General features: G+C 41.8%; 1 protein-coding gene across 7 annotated transcripts in view; it reads left to right on the forward strand.

Moving 5' to 3' along the window:
- The first annotated feature begins 648 nt into the window (after positions 1-648).
- Positions 649-15,158, forward strand: part of NDUFAF6 (NADH:ubiquinone oxidoreductase complex assembly factor 6) — a 51,074-nt gene continuing 36,564 nt past the window's right edge. For 3 of the 7 annotated variants that reach the window (XR_010598933.1, XR_010598934.1, XM_024105268.2), the window contains exons 1-4: positions 650-878; positions 4,330-4,429; positions 8,229-8,351; positions 14,855-14,911. Coding sequence is in view for 4 of the 7 variants with exons in the window: in XM_024105268.2 (XP_023961036.2) it covers positions 700-878; positions 4,330-4,429; positions 8,229-8,351; positions 14,855-14,911 (459 nt within the window). In the remaining 3 variants the exon portion in view is untranslated. Of the gene's footprint in view, positions 879-2,106; positions 3,459-4,329; positions 4,434-8,228; positions 8,352-14,854; positions 14,912-15,158 lie in introns of those variants that run through there. The other 4 variants (XR_010598935.1, XM_042845097.2, XM_024105269.3 and 1 more) reach the window with 3 other exon arrangements.

Raw genomic sequence — 15,158 nt, forward strand, 5'->3', positions numbered from 1 at the left:
GTGCCACCAGACTCCTTGTTGTTTTTAAAGTCTCATAGCAGTTTACAAATTTGTCTTATCTGCTGCTGGGATTCTCTGAATTGCCGCTCCCTTCCTTGTCATCTATTTTAAATATACTTTTGCTCCTTTCAATTGATTACTTTTTAAAATGTTATTTTCATTACTCTTAGCACTTCATCATTTACCTTTGTTATCATTGAGCAGATGCATGTCATTGTACTATTTAATTTATATTTTAATAACATACTAATCGAAAATATGTATAAGCTGCATAATACATGATGTTTAAATGACCTCACTCTATTAAGAGGTAATTGATACATTGGTACAGGAGGCAGGGTTGTTTGAAAGCTGAAGACTTTATGCTTCCATCCCACACCAATGTCAATTTTTTTCTTTAGACACGCTTTGTTGCATATAAAAGAAAGTTAGTGTAGCCAGTGGTGGGCAAAATAGGCAGATGTACCCCGATCGCTCACAATTTGCTGTCTATCCCAGGATCAGAGGACGGGAAAGGTGGGAAGGTAGCAAATTAGGACAAGTCAGCAAATAAGAACAACTTTGTATCAGTAACTGTTACCGGTAGCAAATCACACCAGAAGCAGTTGTTTACATTACCGGTCTCAGAGACCGGGCGGAGGCCCAGACCGGCACTGCAGGCAGGGGGTGATTGACAGGAGGGGCGGTGCACCAGGCAGCATGGCGGCCGCCATGGCACTGAGCTGCGGAGCGCGCTACAGGCCCTGTTCCCGGCAGCTGCTGGGACCAAATGCCCGCGGGCGGCTCGTGCGGCCGGCGGTCTGGGGAGGGAGCGCGGCGCCAGCCTCCAGCCGGCCCGGCCCCGGGGGAGAGGTGCAGTACTGCGCCGAGCTGCTGCGGTGAGTCCGGTGTGGAGCGGGCGCAGGGATGTAACCCCCGCCCCCACTCTGCGCACGAGCCCCGTGCGGGGGAGGGGCTGTAACCCCCGCCCCCACCCTGAGCCCCAGCCCCGTGGTGGAGGGAGGCTGTAACCCCTGTCCCAGTGAGCCCCAGCCCCGTGGGGAAGGAGGGCTGTAACATACTAAAAAAGCAATAAAAGGCATGACCCTAATTGATTTAGTAGTTGTTGTAAGTCACCTTTAAAATTAATCCTCATTTTGCGGGAGGTGAAGTAACACAAGCAATGTAAGTCTTATAGACTAACAGACGTGTTGGAGCATAAGCTTTCGTGGGTGAATACCCACTTCGTCAGATGCATGATCTTTCCATGAAATCGATGGGTGTCTTTCCATTGACCTCAGTGGGCTTTGGATCAGGCTCTAGAACAGGTTTAGAAAGTAGTTGCCCAAGGTCACCCAAAGTGCTTTCAGGGATTTGTTTTGAAAATTCACAGTAGATTTCCAGTTACTGTTTTTATCTCCACAAAGTACTTGTTTGCAAACCTAGTTTTCTTTTTGCCTTGACACTCATAATTAAATAGTTAAAACTTGCCCACTTAGTTTTTATTTTTACCTCATCTATGAAACAAACATAACTAAAATGGGGTGGGAGGGGATCAACAGTTATCATGAAAGTGAGTAAATGTGTGTCCAGATGTCTCTCTCTTGAAGTTAGGGGCTGAACCTTGAATGCAAAGTTTCACCCTATAAATGCAAGGGCTGAAAAAACAGGCACCTTAACCATATAAAGAAGAACAGGAGGACTTGTGGCACCTTAGAGACTAACAAAGGTGCCACAAGTCCTCCTGTTCTTCTTTTTGCGGATACAGACTAACACGGCTGCTACTCTGAAACCTTAACCATATAGACAGTTTTGAATTCTGCTTGCAATAAGAATAGGTGAACAGAACTATGCATTTTATGGTACGGTTTTGTGTGCTGTAGCTGTTTTTAATTGGGAGGGATAGCTCAGTGGTTTGAGCATTGGCCTGCTAAACCCAGGGTTGAGAGTTCAATCCTTGAGGGGGCCATTTAGGGAACTGGGGTAAAAATCTGTCTGGGGATTGGTCCTGCTTTGAGCAGGGGGTTGGACTAGATGACCTCCTGAGGTCCCTTCCAACCCTGACATTCTATGATTCTATGATAATGGCACTCCCAAGTGGCCAAAGGAGTGTACATCAGTTTAGATCAGCAGCATGCTACCTATAGTCAGTATGCCACAGCTGTAAACTTTATGCTGTGATTGGAATTGCAAACAAACAAAAGGAGGTATCTGCACTTCAAGCTGGGAGTTTGATTCCCAGTTCGAAGAGACATTCTTGCATTAGTGCTCAGTGAGCCTACATGCTAAAAATAGAGTGTACACATGGAAGCACAAGTGGCAAGAGAAGCTAGCTGCCCCGAGTACATGCCCATCCAAGACCTTAGGGGGTGGCTAGCCCGTCCAGTGGCTCGCACTACTGCAGCTATATTATATGTTTAGCTGTTAGTTTCATCAGAGCTAACGTGGGTATGTCTTCTCAAGCTGGGAATCACACCTGCAGCTCCAGAAGTAGACATACCCAGAAACTCCACAGGTTAAACAAACTGTTCTCTGCCAAGCTCCAAAGAGTGTTGTGTTTTATAATAAAATATTACAATCTCTGTAAGCGTGGTTTCATTAGAACACAAGATTGGAAGTCAGGAGATCTGGACTGTAATTGCAGTTTTGCCACAGACTTGCTTTGTGACTTTGGGCAAATCTCTTAAAGCCTGATTCTGAAAGGTGCAGCTGCTCCCGCTGGTGCACTGGGTGTTCAGATTACTTCCCAGGGGGGAGTGAATGAAATCTGTTCATTTAACTGTTTAAAATAAAAACATCTATTTTTGCGTTGGCCAGAGTTACTAGTTGATGTCACAGTTCACTCCTGTTAGAAGTAAGTTCAGTGCTGACCAGTCAAATGCTTAATTTACATATATTAGAGGGGTAGCCGTGTTAGTCTGGATCTGTAAAAGCAGCAAAGAGTCCTGTGGCACCTTATAGACTAACAGATGTATTGGAGCATGAGCTTTCGTGGGTGAATACCCACTTCGTCGGATGCATGTAGTGGAAATTTCCAGAGGCAGGTATAAATATGCAAGCAAGAGTCAGGCTAGAGATAACGAGGTTAGTTCAATCAGGGAGGATAAGGCCCTCTTCTAGCAGTTGAGGTGTGAACACCAAGGGAGGAGAAACTGCTTTTGTAGTTGGCTAGCCATTCACAGTCTTTGTTTAATCCTGAGCTGATGGTGTCAAATTTGCAGATGAACTGAAGCTCAGCAGTTTCTCTTTGAAGTCTGGTCCTGAAGTTTTTTTGCTGCAGGATGGCTACCTTTAAATCTGCTATTGTGTGTCCAGGGAGATTGAAGTGTTCTCCTACAGGTTTTTGTATATTGCCATTCCTAATATCTGATTTGTGTCCATTTATCCTTTTACATAGGGACTGTCCAGTTTGGCCGATGTACATAGCAGAGGGGCATTGTTGGCATATGATGGCGTATATTACGTTGGTGGACATGCAGGTGAATGAACCGGTGATGGTGTGGCTGATCTGGTTAGGTCCTGTGATGGTGTCGCTGGTGTAGATATGTGGGCAGAGTTGGCATCGAGGTTTGTTGCATGGATTGGTTCCTGAGTTAGAGTTACTATGGTACGGTGTGTAGTTACTGGTGAGAATATGCTTCAGGTTGGCGGGTTGTCTGTGGGCGAGGACTGGCCTGCCACCCAAGGCCTGTGAAAGTGAGGGATCGTTGTCCAGGATGGGTTGTAGATCACTGATGATGCATTGGAGAGGTTTTAGCTGGGGCCTGTGTGTGATGGCCAGTGGAGTTCTGTTGGTTTCTTTCTTGGACTTGTCTTGCAGTAGGAGGCTTCTGGGTACATGTCTGGCTCTGTTGATCTGTTTCCTTATTTCCTCGTGTGGATATCGTAGTTTTGAGAATGCTTGGTGAAGATTTTGTAGGTGTTGGTCTCTGCTCCAACCCCTCAGACAGAGACTTTCAAAGAGAAACTGCTGAGCTTCAGTTCATCTGCAAATTTGACATCATCAGCTCAGGATTAAACAAAGATTGTGAATGGCTAGCCAACTACAAAAGCAGTTTCTCCTCCCTTGATGTTCACACTTCAACTGCTAGAAGAGGGTCTCATTTCTCCCCCCCCCCCCCCCCCCCCGATTGAACTAACCTCGTTATCTCTAGCCTGACTCACTCTTGCTTGCATATTTATACCTGCCTCTGGAAATTTCCACTACATGCATCCGACGAAGTGGGTATTTACCCACGAAAGCTCATGCTCCAATACATCTGCTAGTCTATAAGGTGCCACAGGACTCTTTGCTAATTTACATATAGTTATAAATAAAATGTATAATCTCTTTTTGTTTGTCATATATAGGAAACGTGACTATGAAGGGTTTTTGTGTTCTCTGTTGTTGCCTGCAGAATCCCGCACCTCTGCTTTTGCTCTGAGAGCCTTCAACGTTGAACTGGCCCAGGCAGGTATTAAAATATATTTGTGAAATACTGAACTATAACAATCATTTCAAGACTCTAGGTTGAACTGTAAAAAAGTGTTATATGCTGAGATTAAAGTTTTGTGTTTCAAAGGGTGATAAACAGATGGTCCACCACAAACCCCCAGATCTAAACACCTGTAGAAACTGAGGAGGCTTAGAATCTAAACTTAGGAGTCAGCTGCACAATTCAGATCCATCTGGAGAGGATCAAACCAAAAACCTTGAGGGCAGATTCATTTCTAGGTCTATGCTGGCAGAGCCTTGGCAGACTTTCAGGAGGGAAGGTTGCAGATTTAAAAAATAACAACAATGTGGTTACATCTTCTCTCTGCTAGATGGCTGTAGTAGGCTATACTTCTCTAATGTCCCCTTGGGCAGAGGGTTGGCAGTACTTCTGTCTCTGGTGCACAGCCCTCCAGCTGTGCTGTTCAGGGCATCTGCCCCCTGGTGGGAGGAGTTAAAGTAGTCCAAACAAAAAGTCAGTATGCTTCCACAGCTCTCAAAAAGCAGAGCCCTGGGCCTTCAGGAAGCCAAGGAGAAAAATAAAAGAGAAAAGTACCTGCCCTTCTCTTTCCTGAGAGGGCTTGGGCAGCCAAGACTCTCAATCCATTTTCTGGTCAGCAACCCCTATTGCAAGGTGCTGGGGAACACCTTCAGAGTGCCACCCTACAGGCAGCAAGCATCATCCTCCCTTTTAAGGACCTGCTTATCTGCAGGCTTGACAAGCTTCACAAGTGTGCTGCTGTGTTAAGGCTGATTTTGCCCAGAGAAGCTCTTTAACTCCTTCTTGACTGGGTTGGAGATCTGCCCCACCACAGTGACCCACAAATTGCCTGTTGATGCTTGCAAGGAAGGCCTGGCTAGAACAGCCCAGGGGATGTGCTGGTTAAACATAATCCTGTTCGGCCTCTGTTGTCAGGACTCTTGGCAAACTCCTGGCAGAATTTAAAGCTGCCCTCCCTAGCAGTGGGAACGCTGCCTGTGATCCCCTGGCGTGGATTCCTCTGAGGTGAAACTGGTCCAGGACCTGAACTTTGTGTGATTGAAATCCAGATTCTGATCTGGATTTTGTGGTTCAGCCCAGTCTCATAATATGTGTGCCTTCAGAAGAATATTTGAAATAGCTGCTGGTCTTTGGGTTTCAGTAGTGCGATGCTGAATCTTTAAAAATATATTTTATATCTGTGATTAAAAAGCATAAGAAAATCTCAAGAGCAGTAAAACAAATACTAATCACAAAAACAAGAATTACATTAGCATGCAATAGCTTGCTGAAGTTTAGTATTTTAATTGTCAAGTGATACATATAAAAATATTATCTAGTAGCAATGTTTAAAAATTGCTTAGTAATCTAGTTGAACTGAAGTAGGTAGATGTGATTTTTGTGATAGGTAAAGCAAGTGACTAAGGTGAAATGTACAACAAAACAATCTTTTATAATTTACAGGAAGATTTGGGCAAAGTGTTTGATCTTCGCTGTGGAATATTAGATACATTTTTGTTTGTCAGAGGTATTGGCCCTTCCTGCGAACAGCTTGTCTATAGTCATAGACTTCTTATTGGAAAATTGCATGACTGGAGAAAAGCTGATTTTTACACAGGCATGATCGATGAAAAATCTTAATTGTTGCATATTTTGGTGAACTGAAGGCGAGCCAGTTGAAACTTTAAGTTAACTGTCAATTTTTTTAAATAAAATACCAGAATAACTTGGCAAAATGTTTAAAGAATAAAATTGTTCATTTAGTATGCTATGTCTGTGGGGTGAAATCCTGCCCCGATTATTTCCCCCTCCCTGAGTTTTGCCATTGATTTCAGTGGGGCTAGGATTTCACCCAACGTGTGTTGTTTCATTTGGGATATATGTGGCCATATTTTTGAGAGAAGCTGAGTGCCCACAGCTCCTGTTGATTCATGGGTAAGCTGCTGGTGCTCAGCACCTTTGAAAATCAAGCCGTTAATTATTAGGGGCTTGTCCCTGTGAGATGCTGAACCTGTAGGTTGCATTGGGGAGCTGAAAACTCAGCATCGCTGGCAAGGCACTTAGTGCCCAAACCTGCAAGATGATAAGGTATCCAGACTGCAAATAATTTAACATTCTGCTTTGTACATCATCACAAACAATTGAACACTGGAATCCAAGCTCTGCTGGCAGTTTTCTTGTTGATAGATATGTCACTATCTGACTTGTTCTCTTGCAGCTGTTGAAATCCTGATAGTAGTAAAAGTTTGACTCACTCTTGCAAGCCCTCAGTGTCTTTAGTGCCTTCATTTTGAAGTCATGTTAAAAAAAAGAAAAATAAAAAAGTACGTGTGTGTGTGTGTGTGTGTGTGTGTATAAAAATTGTATGTATTTTATTTTCTCTTTCTCCTACTCCTTTTGTATGTTGCTCACTGTTTTAGATTGTAAACTCTTTGGGCAGTGACTGTGGCCTAACAAATTAGGTGTTGTGAGGCTGAGTGTCACAACTTCTAACTTTTAGGCACCTAGAAAATCCCTGTGATTCACAAAGCGTGACCCCTGATTTACACTCCATAATTACTTTGGTGTAGCTACGTCGCTCAGGGGTGTGATTAATCCACACCCCTGAGTGACATAGTTATACCGATGCAAGTGCCAGTGCAGACAGTGCTATAGTGGCAGGAGAGCGTCTCCTTTTTGTAGTGGTAGAGATATAAAGCCAACGGGAGAGACCTCTCCCATTGTCTTAGAACATCTTCACCAGAAGCTCTACAGCGGCACAGCTACTGCTCATAGCTACTGTGCTGCTGTAAATTTGTAGCGTAGACCTGCCATGAGTTAAGTCCCTAACCTCCTATACAATTAGTGGGGAGAGACACCTTCAACTGTGATTCACAAAAGCCATCATGCTGGGCCGGGAGCCACCCAAGCTAGTCATCCAATAAGAGGGGTGTGTGCTACAATTCGCCCTTGTCTTGGAGAGAGGCACCTAAGTCTGGGCTGCAGGGAGGCGCCCATGTTGTCTTGGCATTCTCAGTTGCAAACACTCTATTTACAGTAGGTGCCTACTCTGTTAGCAAAAAGCCACAGAGGAGGAAGAGGACTTTTCTCAACTTTTAGCCCAGTGGTTAGGATACTCACCTGGGATATGGGAGACCCCTGGTTCAAGTCCCTCCTCTACCTGAGGGGAAGAAAGGATTTGAACATTGATGTGACTCCTCTTAAGTGAGTGCTCTAACCATTGGGTTATGGGATATTCTGATGTGGGGCTCCCTCAGTCTTTCATGTTGAAGTTGTTGCACTCTGACTAAATAAAGTCAATGGATTAGGGGACTAGATCCTAGGTCTCCCACTTCCTAGGTAAGTCCTTTATGAGTCCTCAAATGACCAAGTTGGTCTACACTACACTGTAAGTCGATCTAAGTTATGCTATTTAAGTTATGTTTGACTTCAGTTACATAACGGAGGTCGACTTACAGTAGTGTCTGCACTGAGCTATGTTGACAAGAGATGCTCTCCTGTGGACATAGCTTCTGCTTCTCAGGGAGGCGGAGTAGAGACTTGATGGGAGAGCACTCTGCCATCAATTTAGCGTGTCTTCACCAGACCTGCTAAATCAACACCGCTGCATTGTTCGCAGCAGTGCCAATTTAGCTTGGAGTGTAGACATGGTCTTACTTGTGAAAGATGCATACTGATGGCATGTGATCAGAAAAATCATTCAGGAAAGATGATACTTAGTTATGCTCTTTAAGTGTCGTAAACTAATTGCCTCCATTAGACTGTAAATTTCACTCGTAAATATATTCTTTCCAGATTAAAGACTCCATAACACAGAAGACCATAGGTTTGATGCGAATGCAGTTTTGGAGGAAAGCTGTGGAAGATATATACTGTGATAACCCACCACATCAGCCAGTTGCTATAGAACTGTGGAAGGTAAAATATCTTTCCTGTCTTAAAATTTACGTACAATTATTCTTTTACCTGCGGAAAATGTTTTGTTGTTTTGCATGTGCTATACTGCATACTAACTGTATTTTGTGTTATATAGATATTGTATGATATTTTGTATGTGTTATACTAAGAGCAGCCTGAAGCAAAAAAGGGAGAGATGGACAGTCATGAAGCTGATATCTAGGGAGAAGTTACCAGAAAAATGTAGCAACTAGTCAGAACTATGTTAATCAGAGAATTTGCCTTCTAACCAGGTGAAGGGACAAAATCATTAGAGTGACAATTGTAAATCAGTACCAATTAAAGTGTTTAAGTAAACTTTCCTCAGCCTCTGCTAGCCTTTTCCAAAGGTTTAAGAACCAAAAGAAGACTGAAATTAGTGTGATCAGAGACTAAAGCCAGAAAGGAGACCATACAAAGAAAGATACACTATCGGAGGCCCACACCCTCACAGTCAAAACTATAATGCACACTATTTCGTATTCCAATGCACTCTGACTCCCTAGAAAACTGCATAGCTGACAGTTGGTCATTTAAAAAAAAAAACTGGCACAAAATGCAAGTCCTGATTTGGATGCTGAGTCACAGGGATTCTATGTACCTGCCAACTTTTGAAATATTTTCTTCAAGACACCTTTATGTAAGTTCATGGAAGCTCCAGAACAACGAATTCAAGCATGCCTACAATTTAGCATCTCCGCTGGCCATGGTTGGGGACAAAATGACCAGCTGACCAAACCTGTTCGCTCTATTTAGGACCCCCACTGCACCAGATAACTGGTGGTTGCCTGTACTTAACATGGGAATAAATAGACCCCAATATGTTGCTTTACAGTTATGATTTCCAGCTGGGATAGGTCACTGCCTTAGGACCACAGACTAACATCTTAGACTCTCCATCTAAGGTATCATGTGCCTCTGTCCGTGTTGAAAGTGCAGAAAAAACAGGGAAACCCCCTGTAATGGTGGGTTAGTATACTACAATTCCTGTATGATTAGAGGGTTCACTTGAGGGCATCATGGCTCCCCATCTACTGCCTGTTGTTTATGTGAGGTCAGGGATCACAGCCCTTTACTATCCCCTTTTTCTGATGTTGGCACTGCTGAGTTAATGGACACACCTAGTGTGCTCTTCCTCCTGTGATGCCAAGCACAAGTCAGTACTTGTTTCTGTCAACAATCCTATTCAAATTATAAATAAGAAACTGTTGAAGAAAGAGAGAAAACACTGGTAATGCCAAGAAATAAACAGCATCTACTTGAGTCTCATCTAGGAGATCCAACATTATTCCCAGATATCTCCAACTCAGAATTTATTTATTTATTTAGCCACAACAAAGCTCTAATATAATTAAAACAGAAGCTGGCAAGTATTCTGGACCTTAGTTATAGATTACACTGGTGTACAATTTTTGAGAAGTCGTCTGCTTCAGAGATAAAATGTGCTATTTATTATGTATTTTGATGTGCTGAATTCAAATATGACAATGAAAACAATTGATTGGCTACTGTTTCTAAGATATTTAAGTTTTTACATTTTATGTCTATGTATGTTGTGTAGATAGTAGAGTTTTAATCATAAATTGTAAACCTAGATCTTTTCATGTGTTTATGGTTGCTTTACATGATGATGATATTTCACCTGTCCTGCTTATGTAACACTTTAAAAATCAGCAAAAGGGTTATATAAATAAAATTGATTATGAAACAAAAGGCAAAAAACTATTATGTAAATAGTTTAGTCCTATTCAGTGTCTACTCGGCGCTTCTTGGCTTGTCTCTTGTATTCATTAAATGGAGCATCTCTTGTCTCTGTCCAGCAATAGTCTGCAAGCATTGATGGGCTCCATTTGCCCTGATAGCGTTTCTCCATTGTTGCAATGTCCTGGTGAAATCGCTCGCCGTGCTCGTCGTTCACTGCTCCGCAGTTCGGTGGAAAAAAATCTAGATGAGAGTGCAAAAAATGTATCTTTAGTGACATGTTGCAACCAAGGCTTTTGTATGCCTTGAGGAGGTTTTCCACCAATAACCTGTAGTTCTCTGCCTTGTTGTTTCCGAGAAAATTTATTGCCACTAACTGGAAGGCTTTCCATCCCGTCTTTTCCTTGCCACGCAGTGCATGGTCAAATGCATCATCTCGAAGAAGTTCACGAATCTGAGGACCAACAAAGACACCTTCCTTTATCTTAGCTTCACTTAACCTTGGAAATTTTCCACGGAGGTACTTGAAAGCTGCTTGTGTTTTGTCAATGGCCTTGACAAAGTTCTTCACCAGACCCAGCTTGATGTGTAAGGGTGGTAACAAAATCTTCCTTGATTCAACAAGTGGTGGATGCTGAACACTTTTCCTCCCAGGCTCCAATGGCTGTCGGAGTGGCCAGTCTTTCTTGATGTAGTGGGAATCTCTTGCACGACTATCCCATTCGCAGAGAAAACAGCAGTACTTTGTGTATCCAGTCTGCAGACCGAGCAAGAGAGTAACAACCTTCAAATCGCCACAAAGCTGCCACTGATGTTGGTCATAGTTTATGCACCTCAAAAGTTGTTTCCTGTTGTCATAGGTTTCCTTCATATGGACTGCATGACCAACTGGAATTGATGGCAAAACATTGCCATTTTGCAGTAAAACAGCTTTAAGACTCGTCTTCGATGAATCAATGAATAGTCTCCACTCATCTGGATCGTGAACGATGTTGAGGGCTACCATCACCCCATCGATGTTGTTGCAGGCTACAAGATCACCTTCCATGAAGAAGAATGGGACAAGATCCTTTTGACGGTCACGGAACATGGAAACCCTAACATCACCTGCCAGGAGATTCCACTGCTGTAGTCTGGAGCCCAACAGCTCTGCCTTACTCTTGGGTAGTTCCAAATCCCTGACAAGGTCATTCAGTTCACCTTGTGTTATGAGGTGTGGTTCAGAGGAGGAGGATGGGAGAAAATGTGGGTCCTGTGACATTGATGGTTCAGAACCAGAAGTTTCATCCTCTTCCTCATCTTACTCAAGTGAGAATGATTCTGGTGCATCAGGAACCGGCAGTCCTTCTCTGTGGGGTACTGGACGTATAGCTGATGGAATGTTTGGATAATGCACAGTCCACTTTTTCTTCTTTGACACACCTTTCCTAACTGAAGGCACAATGCAGAAGTAACAATTGCTGGTATGATCTGTTGGCTCTCTCCAAATCACTGGCACTGCAAAAGGCATAGATTTCCTTTTCCTGTTCAACCACTGGCGAAGATTTGTTGCACAAGTGTTGCAGCATACGTGTGGGGCCCACCTCTTGTCCTGATCTCCAATTTTGCAGCCAAAATAAAAGTGATAGGCTTTCTTAACCATAGTGGTTATACTGCGCTTTTGTGATGCAAAAGTCACTTCACCACAAACAGCAGAAGTTATCTAGACTGTTCACACAAGTACGAGGCATCTCTGCTCACTTTGGCTAAACAGAAATGTGTCCCTTTGCAAAATCAAACACTGACAAATAAGAGAGCACGACACTGTATGATTTCTAGAGCTGATCTAGGGCAATTTGTTCAGCAGAGTGATGTAAGCTTCGTTATGATTGCATCATCCATGACTTCTAGGAATAACATGATGCAATTCATATCATGTATGACGCAATACCAGCTTCAGATTGCATCATTCATTGTTTTGCCTAAAAAGCAAGTACTGTCCAAACCCAGTCATAGATTTATTCATAGATCCAGTCAAAGATGTATTTTAGTCATTTCTGGTATAAATTGAGATCCCTTCCCTTTATAACTCACTTATCCTCTGCCATTCCCAAGTCAAGGGTCGTATATACTGACCCAATAGCATATCTTGAAAACTAGAGCCAATCAACAATTTTAAGCCTCATTTTCGTTCTCAGTGACCCAGAATTAGTAAAGTTTGACTGCATTTTATTTCAGAAGCATTTTGGCTGTAGAACAGTGTTCAAAGCCCCAATAGAACAGACTAAATGTCTTTGGTGCAAAGGGTAAAATTTGATATTGGTAACTTCCGGGCTCCAGGCTCATTTCCTTGTTTGTCCAGTGTCCCGACCGCACGTCGGGAAATAATCGGGACGTCTGGTCACCCTACTCTCTCTCTCTCTCTCTCTCTCTCTCTCTCTCTCTCTGCCCCAGTACATGCCAGACTGCCCACAAGCAAGCTGGTCTCTTTGTTCTCCCACAATGTCTGTGCTTCCAGGAATGGATTTGGTCCTCGGTTACTCTTTTTACGTTCCAGAGGTCCCCTCCTGTGTGGTTGTCTCTTGTCTGGCTCTAATAGATTCAGCCTACACTGGCTTGGAGTATTTCTAAACATGTTCTTCCCAGCTCTCCTCATCGGGGCCTGCTTGGATGAATAAGAATGGTTTCTTCTCAAAGGATAATTGTAGAAAACATCATGTGGATGAGCATCTGTATAAAATGCCAGATTTTGAGATAGTTAGACCTGCTGGTCATATACCCTCTTTCCAGGGAGCAAACCAATCTTGTAATGGGGGGAGGGGAATAGATCCATTTCTGCACCAAGGGTTGCTCTCACACCTGGCTTCTCTATCAGGCCCTTCAAACAGAATCAATTGCCAAATGAGCTAGTGAGAAATAGTTCAAAAAGCTTAAAAGCATTTATTGGATGTTCAATCAGCTTTGGGGGGCAAAGAGAACACTGAGGCAAACTAACAATCTCCTTGGATTACCTCATAATGGTGCACTCATATTGGTTCCTGGAATTGTTGTGATTTTATTTCTTGTGTTGTTGGACGCATTTGGAATGATCCTGTATGGTCATTTCAGTCTTTGCAGAGAGTAGCTGCTCAAAAAAGGACAGGTTGTTATAAAAATAAAAAACAATTCCTGTAAAAAAATAACTTGAAAAAGCAGTCCAAATTCATGGATAACCTGCAGACCTCTCTCGTAGCCCAATTCATAGAGCTTCTTTAGTTAATGTTTCTTCTATCAAAAACATTGCATACTATATTTTCATTACTAGGTTTGCATGGGGAACAATTGCAGTTTTACACGAGTTATCAGTTTGGTATATATTAAATATCTATTCCCAAATATTTTATATGCAATATGGCCCACATTTTCAAACTTGGTTCCCAAAGTTTGGTGAACAAATTCATATGAAGGCCCCTAAATAAAACTAGTCTGATTTTCAGAGGTGCTGAACGCTTGCAGCTCCCTTTGATTTTAAAAGACTAAATATGGATTTAGGCACTGAAGTTTAGACACCCATGCTTGAAAACTCTGATCTTTGAAAATGTTTTGTATTTTATCAGGAAACTCATCAGATTGTACATGAAATTACAATGTATGTGTGGGCTATCTTTTCAAAAGTGACCTCTAACTCCATCTTGAACGCCAGTTGAGACACTGAGAGCCTAATTCTAAACACATTTCAGTGGGAATTGTCAGTGTTCAGAACTTCAGTCAGGACCTGTATGTCTGAAGTTATGCACCCAAAATTAGAAGTAATTATTGACAATTTGGGCCATAGTATCTGTAATTCAACAGAACTCAACTTGCTGCTTCTTGACCACTATGGCACTGTTGCAGTCAATGCACTTACCAGACAGTTAGTGCTGACAAACTGGGAAACCAGTTGGGCATCTAAGGCCTAATCTAAAGCCTACTGAAATCATTAGAAAGATGTACCTTTGCAACATTTTTTTTAAAATATCTGCAGAAATAGTTATTTAGGGTTTAAATTAGATGTAAAGAGGCAGATAATGATCTATAGAAAGCCTTGATTCTGAGAACAGACTGCTCCTAAACTTCTATCATAAACAGTTAATCATGTCAGACTTATTATACTCAACAGGACATACTGGCTGCAAAATTGAGGGTGATTTTGAGGGAATTATTGTAAATAATAGGATTGAAAAAAACGGAATAGAATGGAGCAGCTGTGGAAGGAGGGCAAGAGTTTGACAGAGATGAGTGGCTGAACAGGAGATGGTAGAGGATTATCAGTTTTCTATATTAAATGTAATAATTATAATTAATATAAAATACTCATGTATATTAGAATATTATGTATAAACAGTATCTATTGACATAACATATATACTCATACTACTTACTGTTCTCCTGAAAAAACATTTGGGAAGTGAACAATGTGATCTGCAAATATTTTGTGGAAAGTTGTAATGGAATGAATGAGTAGACTTAATTACATTTTAAAGAAAATATATTTTTTAAAATTTCTCCTTCACTTACATGTTGGCTTGAGGCACAAGATTCTGTTTTTTCTGTAGCAGTAGTAAAGAGAGATCAGTTGAAAAGTTTTATACTTAATTTTCTTTATTACACACATTTTATTCTTCCATTTTGATTTAACCCAGCTGATACTGAGCAAGTCAAATCTTACTTTTAATAACAAAAAGATCATTAAAAAATTACAGCCTTGATCATACCTTGCTTTCAATAATTTTCCAAATTTTTCTTTTTTCTAAACTGTAACATAGCTTTTCTTTGTTCATTTCCAGGCTATCAAGAGACATAACTTGACTAAAAGGTGGCTTCTGAAGATTATTGATGAAAGAGTAAGTAATTTTTTAATCTGTTGTATGCATTTTAATTTTTCCTCTCATTTTTGACTTTTTGAATCATGTGTACCTAACCAAAACTTAGAGCTCATCTTTTCTGTTTCTGTATGGTTGTATTCTCTTCTTTGAACAGGAGTGTCCTATATACTGGCCCTTGGTAGTTTTTAAAAATTTCTCCCTTGCTTTAAAACTCCACTCCTTGAGACTCCATTTCATACTCTGTTATCTTTGTGGCCATGGTGGA

This window comes from Chrysemys picta, chromosome 2 (genome assembly GCF_011386835.1).
Source record: "Chrysemys picta bellii isolate R12L10 chromosome 2, ASM1138683v2, whole genome shotgun sequence".
NCBI lineage: Eukaryota > Metazoa > Chordata > Testudines > Emydidae > Chrysemys > Chrysemys picta.